This window comes from Sparus aurata, chromosome 20 (genome assembly GCF_900880675.1).
Source record: "Sparus aurata chromosome 20, fSpaAur1.1, whole genome shotgun sequence".
Classification (NCBI taxonomy): domain Eukaryota; kingdom Metazoa; phylum Chordata; class Actinopteri; order Spariformes; family Sparidae; genus Sparus; species Sparus aurata.
In genome coordinates, this window is record NC_044206.1 from 26,996,138 (window position 1) to 27,008,700 (window position 12,563).

The 12,563-nt window shown below is 46.6% G+C and overlaps 1 protein-coding gene across 1 annotated transcript in view; it reads left to right on the forward strand.

The window, feature by feature from the left end:
* Positions 1-5,909: 5,909 nt before the first annotated feature.
* The window catches only part of LOC115571551 (glutamate receptor ionotropic, delta-1-like), a 60,840-nt gene continuing 54,186 nt past the window's right edge, over positions 5,910-12,563 (forward strand). The window contains exons 1-2 of the mRNA XM_030400999.1: positions 5,910-6,002; positions 7,038-7,091. Coding sequence (XP_030256859.1) covers positions 5,910-6,002; positions 7,038-7,091 — 147 coding nt within the window. The remainder of the gene's footprint in view (positions 6,003-7,037; positions 7,092-12,563) is intronic.

Consider the following 12,563-nt stretch of genomic DNA (forward strand, 5'->3'; position numbering starts at 1 on the left):
CAGGATCAACTTGACCTCCAGTCATTCTTGGAGTGTCGACGGCTCGATGGAGGTCATCCTGTTGTTGTTAAAAGCGGCGCTCCCTGAAGCGCTGTGACGCGCAGCAGCTCGGAGTCATCCGACTGTGTTCAAGCAACGCTGGAAAAAGCTTTTGTGTGTTTGAGCGCTTTGTTGTTCGCAGGAGAGGAGATTCTCTAAGAGCTGAGGGTTTGTGTAGTTTGGTTTCCGTCTGTGTGTTCACGTGTGTGTCGGTGTGCATCAGGACGAAGTTACCAGCCCGCAATGTCAAACACTGTCTGAAGTTCTGACTTCACCCGGTCGTCTTCTCCTCCCTCCACGCTGATACAAAGTCAGGTGAAGTTTCCACAAAACATTTCTGGAGCTTCGCAGTAAAACAGAGTCGCAGCGTTCTCCTCTAAAACTATTTTTAAGGCGTATTTATCTTGTTTTTCCGTCTGTATTCTCACAGTCGGCATCGAGCGTCAGACATCATTTGATTCAGGAGAACCTGAAGTTTCAGTCTCACTCATTTAAAATCACAGTTTTATATTTGTTCTGTCTGAGAGTCAAACATCAGTCAACATGTGATGTTTTTCACTGTGAACTGAGACGGAACAGGAAGTTTAGGTCTTTATTTAAAAAAGATAAACTTGGATGTTTTTAGATTTCCATCTGACTTCTCCTGAACAGGTTACAGCGATTTATTACGATATTAACCTCTGTGATTTTCAGCCTGTATTTAAACACAGACTGATGTAGATTTGTGTAGAAACAGAAAGGTTTTAAAGCAGAACACTGAAGCAGAAGACAAATATATAATCCATCAACATGAACAACAATAGCTCGGCTACAGCTATCGTCTGTTGACTCAGAAGAAGAGGTGACGCAGGTTTCCCTGATGAGTCGATGCTGCAGAGCGTGACGGTGACATCGGTTCACTACGGAGGCCCTGAATGGCCAAACAAGACGTGTGCTGCTGCTGTAAAGCTGAGAAACTCCACTTTATTTTACTTATTAATGCAAATGGGGAAGATAAAAAGCACCAAGATGGCAAACTGATTTGAAAAGACGTTGGTCGAGCTCGTGCACCCACTTCAGATAAACGCTAACACTTTTAGCTTAGCATCTACAGCAGGCTTCAAAATGATGCTGTGGTCCCTCTTCTCTTCTCATCATCTTCATCTTAATTTGAAGATGTTTTCTCGTCCTGAATGAATCTGAAGATGTCGATGTTTAAAGTTAATTCCCAGCTGACAGAACTGAACATGTTGTAGTTAAAGATTCTGTCTTCATCCTTCAAAACTCTCCTGCTGCTGATCTGCGTCCAGGTTTCAGTGAAAAGCAAGAAAGAATATTCCCTCCAGCAGGTTCTGGGTCTGCCCGGGGCTCCTTTCATACGCCCACGGGGAGAAATCCAGGAGGCCTCTTCATCAGAACCGAAGCAACCCAGTCGTATTCTCTCAGAGTGACTCAGCCTGTTCCTGCCTCCGTCTGAAGCTCTTCTTTGAGTCACAAACAACTCTGCTGCTGTATTCTGGGATTTATCTCCATGTCGGACCGCGGCAGACGACAGCGCTTAGCGGGTCGGTTCCGTGAGTGTTTAACACGTCTTACCTGGGTCACGATTTAAGCTAGTCATCATGCAGATATTTAATTACAGTCGTCGACTGAAACGAACATCTGCTGGACGGATCTGAGTGAAAGCCCTGAGGAGGAGAGATATTCTGGTCACCTGTGTTCATTCACAGGTGAGAGTTGGACAGAAGATCGGCGAGTAAATGGATGTCGGATCGGTTCTGTGTTCTCCTGAGAGAAATCCACAGACACGTATACACGGAATCAAAACCATGTGTTGGTTTTCAGCTCTGCGGTGCATAAAAATATAATAATAAAACTACCCAGAAGCTCACAAACTGGACTTTATTTTGCTTCCCTGGTGTGGATTTTTTCTTTGGGCCCCAGAGAGCTTCATCCTCGCGGGTTTGATCCCGGTCCGTTCCATTAACGCGGTGTTAAAAGCAGCCGGTCCCTGGTGTGACATCCAGAGCTGGCTGCTGCTGTTAATGCTTGTTGTCAGGACTATTAAACCCACAGAGAGAAAGAGAGGAGAGAGGAGAGAGAGGGGGAGGCAGCAGAGCATCATTTAAGTGAGCTAACTCCCTAATCCCCATGAACCGGACCACCCGCGTCCCCTGAGCAACGAGACGGGAACGCTCTGAAAAACACACAACAGATCTTCAGCTTTATACGAGACATGTGCCGCAGCTTCCCCTGACATCAGCACCACACGCACAAATCCTCCAGAAACAGAAAACTGAACATTCAGCTCATATTTTCCCGCCAATAATTATCTTTACGAGCAACACCAGCCGCTTGTTCTTGTACATTAGAGACGGGAAACTATCCAAGATTGGAAAAAGAGGCTCTATAAATAACAATGTCTTTACTCTGAAGCAGTTCATCGCTCAATATTTAAGCAGAGCAACCGCCGATTCTGTCTCACAGCTTTCATGTGTCTTGCCGCGGCCAATCAATAGCTCATCAGCGCCTTGTAAGGTTGATGTGCTGCCGCGGGGAAAATACAGACGAATGAAACGACCGCAGAGGAGAAAAACAGATATTTGAACAGTATGTGTTCTTAAAGTCTGCAGCGTCTTCTGTCAGTGTTGCTGTGACTGTTTATGTGCAGCCGACTGGAAGAACGCCGCCTGCAAAACACCGACGCTTAAATGTTGCTGCCACGTTTGTGTTTTTAAGAAATGAAGGTGGTTTTCTTCTTCAGCTTTTCTTTCACCACGAGGAGTCGAGGGTTTAATCTGTGTTGACGTATCATCTGTCAGGGACGGCGTGTCGGAGACTCCAAGAAGAATTATTTTTTTTAAAAATCCTAACGATCTTTGGCTACTGAGCAGCTTTTTAATTAACTCGTCAGCCTCGCGGGGCCACTTGCACTCACAGTAAAGTGTGTTATCTCAATAAGATGTACTTGACTAATGTGAGGGGTCTCAGCTGTCAAACAAATACAGCAGCGAACGTGTTCTGTGGGTTATTTCACTGATTTTGGTGATTATAAGCGTTCTTTGTTCTGACAGGAGAAGGTGGAGTGAAGGACCCTGAAGGTCTCACACGACCTGATAATACCTCGCTGCTCTCTGTGTGACCTCCAGAGTCACAACAAGTTTGTTCAAAGAGGAAACATTTGATGAGAGATGCTTCAGAACAGCGGCGAGGTGTTGGTTCTGTTCCTCACGGTTTTTAAAATCAAAGAAATCAGCAAGTTTAGTCAAAGTAACAGTGGAGCTGATCAACAGGAGGGAAGATAAATCCACTTTTTAATCCCAGTCCTCTCTGAGCTCTCCTCCCGTCTGTGAACGGCTCCGGATCAGAACAGAACCTGATGTGACTCCAGGTGTTTACTCCTCCAGAACTGTCCGGCTCTCCCAACAATGAAATCTGGAAAGTTTCCTCAAGGTAACGTAACGAGAGCGAGGACGAAGTCTGAGACTGAGCCTACACATAACATCGTCACATCAGCTATAAACCAGCACACAACAGAACCGTCAACCTCAGTCAGACTCTGGTTCTGGTTCTGGTTCTGGTTCTCTGTCTCCTCTCTGTAATGTCCCCTCCAGCTCCAGTCAGCAGAACAGAACCTGGAGGTCCGCTCCGGGTCACTGCTGCAGTCAGGCTGATCAACAGTGAAGAGAGATCATCTTTTCCACTAGACGTCTCCGGGTCAGAACAGAACCGGATGTGACTCCAGGTGTTTACTCCTCCTGACGGTCTGGATCTTCTCCTGACTCTCTCCTCCTCGTTCCAGCTGGATAACGACCGTCGGCTGAGTCCTTCAGGCATACGGTGCATTTAACTGGAGTGCGTATGTGACTCGGTCATAGCTGCAACATGATTGGCTGACTGGGGTTGTGATGTCACAGACTCCTGCAGGCTGGAACAGGTGTTAAACCCGTTAATACAGCACTCAGCTCCATCACACAGTGTTTTTTGCTGATAAAAATTTGAGGACGTCTCCTGCAGCGACACGCGTCTCTACTCTGTCTCGATTCCTCCGACAGCTGAAGTGATCAAAGTCCCGACCCGTGGACCCGAAGGCCCGACCCGCGGCCCCGTCACGTATCACAGGCAGAAGTAGAAAAGGCTAACGGTCTGAAGTGGAGAGGACGCCATGTTTACAGTCACATCCCGGCTCCTCGGGCCTGACGTCTGCTCCCTCCTCTCTGCGTGGCGTCTGGCTCTTTGCTCTCGCTCCACGAGCCTCTCGCACATTTGCGGAGCTGTCAGTCACGCCGGTCAGCCTTCATCATCGTCATCCTCCCTCCCGTCGCCCGCGGCCCGACCGCAGCACCAAGATTCGTGGTCGTGTTGTGACCTCGTCAGATGACTCAGAGAGAGACGGCGACGAGACGGAGCGAGCAACCACACTGCAGCTCGCGTGTCACAGCTGAGCCGGCCGTCGCCTTTCAGGAAGAGTTCCTCTTCATGTACGACCCGCTGACCTTCTCTGTGGCGCCAACAACGGGTCAGCATCGTCACTTTCTTCCATGAAGAGGTGTCTTTACAACTAATGTCATAGAAATCAATGAATGGCCTGATCTGCTCCGGATTAGTCCAACTTCCTGACATTTCCTCTCGGTCAATATCTGAACTTTCATCCAACATGTCAGAGTCCAATCAGCAGACGGTTCTGAAAATATGTTGACGCTTCCCCACAAAACATCAGTTTATTTAATGTTTAGGTGTTTATCACCTCCGTCTGTACTCGTACACCAAACAAAGGCTGTTTTCATCGCTGCCATTTGGGTGGAACTGGTTCTGTGTTTCAGAGTGGGTCCATGTTTTTGTCGACGTCGTTCGCACTCCTGCTGATAGTTTATCAGTCGGAGGCCGATGTGACGAGAGAGGCGGTGAGAAAAGATTTGTAAAGGCAGAGTATTTCAGGGAGAAACAGAACATTTGTATTGTTTTTGTTTTAACATTAAAAACTCTTAACAACAACTTTTCAAACAATACAGTCGCAAAACTCTTTTTTAATCTTTGGTTTCCACTTTGTCTGCGTCGTGTTTAGACAAAAGCAGTCAAGCGACAAACACGTGAGCGCAAATATCAACCAGACGATCAGTGAGAGGACGTTTAAACACAGTTCAGCCTCTGATTGTGTCAGAAAATGTTCAGAATCTGTCTTGTTTGAATCGTCTGGAAATGTCTGTATCATTAAACAGCACTTCAGAGTATTCATTCATTCACAGCAAACGAGAACGTGTCGCTGATAAAAAGAAAGAATGAATCTGCAGACGGAGAAATCATCTGGATGTTGTGTTTTCTACACGGCACTTCTGCAGAGATCCACGAGGTCAACATGTTCTTCATTGTCATTATTCTCCAGTTTTCTCTTCAGTGTTTGCTCGCCTCGTTTCTGCCTCCTCTTTGTTATCACAAGCCTACGATAATCATGTTTTCTGTTGACGTGTATTTGTTCATTAGAACTGTTTTCTGTGGCAGAAAGTGAAGCAGAGCGAGATGCAGAGAAACAAACCCAGAGCGTCAATTAAAACAACATCAGTTATTAATAACGGGAGCGTAATGTGAAGTTGTGGAGGATGAACTGTTCGAGGTGTGTGTGCGTGTGTGTGTGTGTGTGTGTGTGTGTGTGTGTGTGTGTGTGTGCGTGTGTGTGTGCGTGTGTGTGTGTGTGTGTGTGTGTGTGTGTGTGTGTGTGTGTGTGTGTGTGTGTGTGTGTGTCTACAGTCCGTCTGGACCCAGTAAAGGTTATGGTGACAGGTGTAATATCTCCTCGTAGGCGCTGTGAAGTGTATTAAGGGAGCCGGGTTGTGTCCTTTACTATAGGTTAACCTGATCGCTGACAACATCATCTGACAAGGTGATATTATGGGATGGTTTATAAAAAGAACAACACTTTCAAGGCGTTTGTGTGGCTCGTAGATTTAAAGCAAGGTGACCGCCGTCGTCACGGTTACAGCTGTCAGGTGAGCTCTGGATCGGTTTAGGAAAAGTTGGTGGTTCAGTTACGTACAAGCAGACGTTACTGTTGAACACACCTGGTTATATTTCCAAGCAACATGCAGGGGAACCGTGAGGAGACCCGCGGGCCGACCCAGAACTCACTGGAGGGATTATATATCCCATCTGGACTGGGAACGCCTCGGGATCCTCCAGGACGAGCTGGAATACCCTTCTTCTGCTGCGTCCCCGACCCGACTGTTAAAACGAGACAGATCCATTCGGACTGAACCGCCTGATGACTGTAGAGTTAAACTGGGTTTTTCACTGTGACTCGTAACTAAGTTGTGTTGAGGAGACGAGTGTGTCAGTGTTCAGTGATCTGGAAGCTGAATGAGGACCTGTTAGAAAACATCTGGCCAGCTGAGCCCCGAGGACCTGTGTGTGTGTGTGTGTGTGTGTGTGTGTGTGTGTGTGTGTGTGTGTGTGTGTGTGTGTGTGTGTGTGTGTGTGTGTGTGTGTGTGTGTTTGAACCAGCTGTTCTTCTATCATTTTCTTTTTCTGGTTTAATTTTCAGAGTTTATATTGTTGGATAATGAGAAGGAGTTGATTTATGTCATTTTATGGAGCCAGAAAACACACACATGTTCAAATATACACACCGTATGTACACAGCACTGTGAGGACACACACACACACACACACACACACACACACACATCACTGTAATCAAAATAAAGTTTGTCTCTTCAGCGATGGCATTAAAACCTACTTACTTACTTGTTCTGAGCCGTTTGCTGCACATCGGCCCACTGCAGTGCAATGCATTCTGGGTGTTGTAGGTTTTCTCCCTCTTGTCATTTAGCAGCAATTTAAAGAATATACACAGCCCAGTTATCTGACTACACCATCGTGACAACAGAGGCCGACGCTGCAGAAATCACAGCCGCTCAGTTGAATCTGAGTCGACGACACGATGAAATCCTCCGTCCTGTCCTGCAGATCAGCGTTCGATGGTCTGAAGTCAGTTACTAACTCTGTGTGTGTCTGTGTGTCTGCAGGCGGTGGAGACAAACCTGGCCTCCAAGGACAGTCACTGGGTGTTCGTCAACGAGGTAAGACGAGACGCGCACAGACACTCAGAACATCTCACACTGGACCGGGTCGGACATACAGGATCATTAACCGTCTTCTCCACCACAGGAGAACTTATAGAAGCTTCACTGACACCAACTGTCACGAGTCAGATGTTTAGACGGTTCAGTCGAGTTTTCTTTTGTACCAAAGACATTTAAAATGACATGAAACTGGTTGTCGGAAGCATTTATTCAGAACTTCATCCACCTCATACAACACGAGAGGACTGAGACGTCTTCAGACTTTCATTTGAGAGAGTTCAGATCTTCAAATCAAACAAACGACGCTGACTCATCGGTCTGAATCTTCTTCAGATCACATGACACCCTCCCGTCTCTAGAAACAGTTCTCTGACACGTTCTTTACTAACCGCTGCTCGGATGTGGATAAAAGCTGCAAGGTGACTTTGAATACAAAGCGAGACGAGTTCAAGAGCTCCTTTAAAAAATAAAAAAAATCCCCTATCTGAGATAAAAACACAAGCTGAGAGAGTTTCCCCCCTCGGTCGGAGATCAGCAGCGTGGGCGACTCTCTGTGCTGGAAGTCAAACTGAAACAAGTCGGGGTGAAAAGAGAAAACGACGACGCCCTCGATCGTCAGACGGTTTTTTTTTTGGTTTGTTTAAAGTCATCTTTTCTTTTCCCAGTTTCAATATCCAGGCATCTTTCCAGCCAATTAACTGAGCTGACAACAGAGTTAACAGTGTAATTCAGACGGAGACGAGAGGAGCTGTCATCTGCTGACGGCTCAACACAAAAACCTCAGAGCTCCTTTCCACTGCCAGATTCTTTCTTTTTGTCTTTTTTACCTCCCAGCTTGGTTCCGACCTCCTAATCCACTTACGTTCCTCTGCTTTGTTTCAAAGTCCTAATTTAACTAATTACACTCTGCGTTTTTTAATTAACCAAAGGAGCGAAGCGGTTTTGGAGAATCCCCGGAGTGGCTCGTTCGCCAGCGTCTGCTCCACTGTTTGGCACGTTAAACGGCGTTTAGGATCAAATACGCTTCTTCTGATGAAATGTGCGTCTGTGAAATGCGAGCGCGGTGAAACAGCTTGTTCCCGCTGAAGGCGTCTTTCATCAGGAACGTGTTTCAGTCATTCAGGAACATTCAGCTGCATCACCTCGTCTCTCTCCTGCTTCCCCACCTTCACTTCCACCTTCTCTCCGTCCAACACTTCCTTCCACGACGACGATAACATCAAAATCAACCATTAAAAAACTACAAACTGAGACAAACACTGTCTGGCTTTTAGTTGGTGCCAAAAGAGTTCAAACGTCTTCACTGTGAAGATGAATTTGCATTATTAATGTTTTTTCTGTTGTCTGAATCTGAAGCCAACAGAAACCAACGAGCAGCATTGTGCTGCTGAAAGCTGTGATTCTGGACTCAAGATTGTTGCTTAATAATTTCAATAACTCAGAAAACAAAAGAGGAACAACAAACAGCACGCCGACACGTTTAGAAAGACGGAACAAATGTGTCTTTAATCATTTCATCTCAAACGTGACGATTCGATGGTGTCGGTAATTACAAGTCTCAGTCGGGAGGGCCGACCGTCACGCCGACTCTACTCGTTTCATTTGCAGATTTTATTGTCTGTAAAAGTTTCCAGAGACAGAAACTACAACAACAGAATAATAGAAGGTGATTAAGAAGTTGTGAGTTAAAGGTTTTGTGTCATGTGATCACCTGGCTCTCTGCCGGGGACGCACGCCGTTCATCAGGCAGCGGCGTGACGAAGACTCGGCAGGACGGACGAATAAAGACACTTTGCAGTTAATTACAAATAACATCTGCAGCTCCTCTGATGGCCACTAGAGGCATCAGAAGCGGGTCGATCCGGTAACTTTACCGCAGACGTAAACACGATTACAGCCTTCCTCTTCACAGACCTGCACCATGTGACACCCAGCTGAAGCCTCTCTAAACACGCTCCACCATCTTTATTCCGCTCTGACTTCGCCGTCCTCTCGCCGCCTGTCCGCCCTCGCTCTGCGCGGCGTGTCACCGAGCTCACAGCTAACAGAGGTAGTTTCCAGTCCTGGGCGGCGGTGCAGAGAGATGTCGGGTCGTCTTGTCAACACGTAGCTGATCTCAGTTTCCTTTTCGTTCCTTTATTCCTTCCTCCGTCTCTCCTGTCAGTCCTTCCTGCTCCCGCCATCCACTGTTTGTGTAACGTAATGTGAGCAACACCTCGTCTGGGAACATTTCTGCCGGGTTGTTTAACAGTTTCAGGTTGTTTTTTGGACCTTTGACTTGTTTCCTGCGTAGCGTTGAGACAGCTGCAGCACTTTGTGTGCAGTGTTTTGGTGGCAGGACGGTACAAAGTCGTCGGGCAGGTCGTCGACAGGAAGACGCCGTCCTTCTCTTCCCGTCTGCGGTGATCAGACGACTCCAGCGACGCCAATTAAAGAGGCCTGGAGAGACGGACAGCGGCGAAAACAGGGAGGGGAGGAGAGAACGGAAAGAAACAGAGAGAGTAATAGTGTTGCAGTGAGGAGGGAGAGAGGTGAGCAGAAGGGAGGACAGTAATTACCCAGAGGAGAGAAGGCGGGAGGTGAGCAGAGGCGACGCTCGGTGGGCGGCGGTGAAGCCTGCTGGTCAGACAGCAGCTGTCAGGTTTGATCCAACCGTCGCTTTTAAATCCTCACAAACTGTCTGATGTCACGCTGCTCGGACTCTTTAACTCCTCCTGCAGCCCCGAGCTGTGTGTTATCATGGAGTTTAATTAGAAGAAACTCAGATCAGATGGTGATGTCAGCGGTGAAGACGATCGTCTTGATGAAGATAAAAACAATCACATTAAAAGTCAAAATATGAGATGAAAAGTGAGATGATTTACTGAAAAAGACAACAAAGATTGTGACCATGATTATCAACCCTGGACTATAACAGTGTTAATGTTCCTGCGGTGCGTTCAAAGACCTGTCCACCACCAAATGACCCCTGAGGGAAGAAAGGAGCTCTTTTACGACCTCATCACCCGACAGCGTTTCTCTTCAGGGCGTCTTTGTTGGCCGTGACATCGACGTGTTTCATGGTTGTACTCTTTTAAAACGGGTTAATGTTAAACAAAAACCTAACGACCTAAGAGCAGCTGTTGGAAACAAGAAGACGAAGATGGACTCTGTTAACAACACCAGCGCCGCTCTTTGAAATGCAGATCAGACGCTTTGTGAACAAAAGCAGCTCCAGGTTACATTACAGCTGCTGCAGGTGTGGTTGTTAAACCGTCCGTCTGCAACGACGGCTAAATCCATCAGAGCCTCGTTTCTCCGTCCGGCTTTTTCTTGTTCCTTCTTCTTATCTCCCCTCGTCACCGCACAGAACCAAACCAACAGCTAACGACGTGTTAGAGGTGATGAAAGCTCTTCCAGCTCTTCCAGTCGGAGAGGTAAAAACCAGTGTGAAATATAATCACCTGGATGGTAAATGAACTCCAAATTGTGGGTGCATCTTAATTATTACGATAAAGTGCCTCAGACTGAAGAACGCTGCGTCAGAGCGTTTGGGAACGTCAGCCTCAACCGGAGCGCTACGATTCAGACTGATCAGTTTGATATTGAGCTTCTCACCCAAACATCGGTATGGATATGATATAATATGGAGTAACAGACGGGAGGGGAGGGACAGACGCTGGTGTTCTGGATGCTTCAAAGATGATGTTGTGTCGTGAGGATTATCTTGCTGAGCGACATCAGGAACATCTTCTCCTCCAGTGAAGCTCCTCCCTCCCTCGTCTAATAGCATGTTTATGATCAACACCTCGACACGCCGTGTTTTCCATTATCTGAAGTGTTAAGCGGTCGCCTCATTGCTTCTGAATAAACTGCAGTAAATCGCCCCTGATGTCCCTTCAAAGCGTCCTCAGCCGGGATCCCATCTGTCCCTAAACACCATTACAGCCCCTGGAAGTTACATTACACTCTCCGCTGTGTTTCTCAGAAAATAACTGCCCTCCAAACCTCTTATCTGATTCTGTCAGTGATTCCCATGATCCTCAGCTCACCTCCTGATGGCTCTAAAGTCTGCCTGTGCCTGAAAGCAGGTCATTACACCCTCCCCCCGCCGTAATATCACATCGTCTCAGCTCCACTTCTGCCTCCATTTTGTGGCTGAGAAGGGCCAGAAAATAGTTTGAATATTGATTGCAGTATTACTGTGAGTCCTCGCAGCGCAGCGGTGTCGCTAACCCGCGGGCTGATGATGTGGTGTTACATAGAAGACTGTGAAATTACTCACAACTCTCTTTACAAAACCTCAAAGAGCGAATCGGAAAGTCAGGAGGATCTGCAGATCAGCCGCGAGGTGCAGGAGAAACCAAACGTCAGTCAGAGTTCAGACACTCGTGACTCTGGTAAAAGTAGAAGTACTGATCCAGCTTAGTTACTCCAGTAAAGTAATAGATTACAGGCTCTGACATGTACTCAGAGTATCAGAGTAAAAAGTCTCCCTCTGAAGGACATTTGTGGTCAAAGCTAACTGAAGCTCACGTCATATTAATAGAATTCAAAGACTATTAAAGTTAAAGGTAGAATCAGTAGGATTTGTCCCAGCTGTTCCTGAACGCACCACAAAGACAGTTGATTGTTGAGTCTCATTCCCAGGACGTCAAATAGACACATGTTGGGTTGGTAAAGCGTCCCGAGCAGCAACAAAGAGAGAAAATCAGAAACTCTCTGCAGATACGAGACACTAACACGCCTTTTCTCCACATTCCAGTCTCCCTCTCTGTCTGTTTACGCCTTCTTACGGCTTTTACGTCTTTGTCTCGTCTCGCTGCGTCTGCCGTGCGTGATGTGCTCTGATTGGTCCAGATCGGTTCAGTTATCAGTGTTACGCTGTGCTCGTGGTCAGGGTGAGAAACACGTCACGGTTTTGGCCTAAAATACCAAATTCAGGTGAGGAATAACGGAGGAGGCGTCGAGCGAGCAGAAGACGATACGATGTTGGGTAACAAGAAAAATAAAAATAAAGTAACACTGGTAAAATTAACATCTCACTCAAGTGTAACGTCAAATAAAGTCAGACGGGGAACAGCTGATGGTTTGAAACTCCTCTTCCATTTGTCTAAAACACGGTTTAGTAGCTGTTCAGAGTTGGTTGATGACTTCTCGTCAGTGGGATTCAACACAACAGGAAGTCAGGAGGACGGACGCTCGCAGGTCTCTGAATGTATTCTTGAGTAAATGACTTCAGGAGACTTTTTCAACAAACACGTCAGACGGATTCTGCAATTACAGAACCTGGACTCAAACTTGTTTTGACTTTAAATCCTTTAACCTGTCAGAATGACATGTTTTCAAAACTCCCATAAATGAGCTGCAAATCCTCCTGACTCCTTGTTTACAAGCCCAGGTTCAGTTTTAATTGGATGACAGGAACCTATATACAAAAAAAATAAAACACCGCAAATTCGTCTTTTCAATTAAGCTGAACAAAACAAA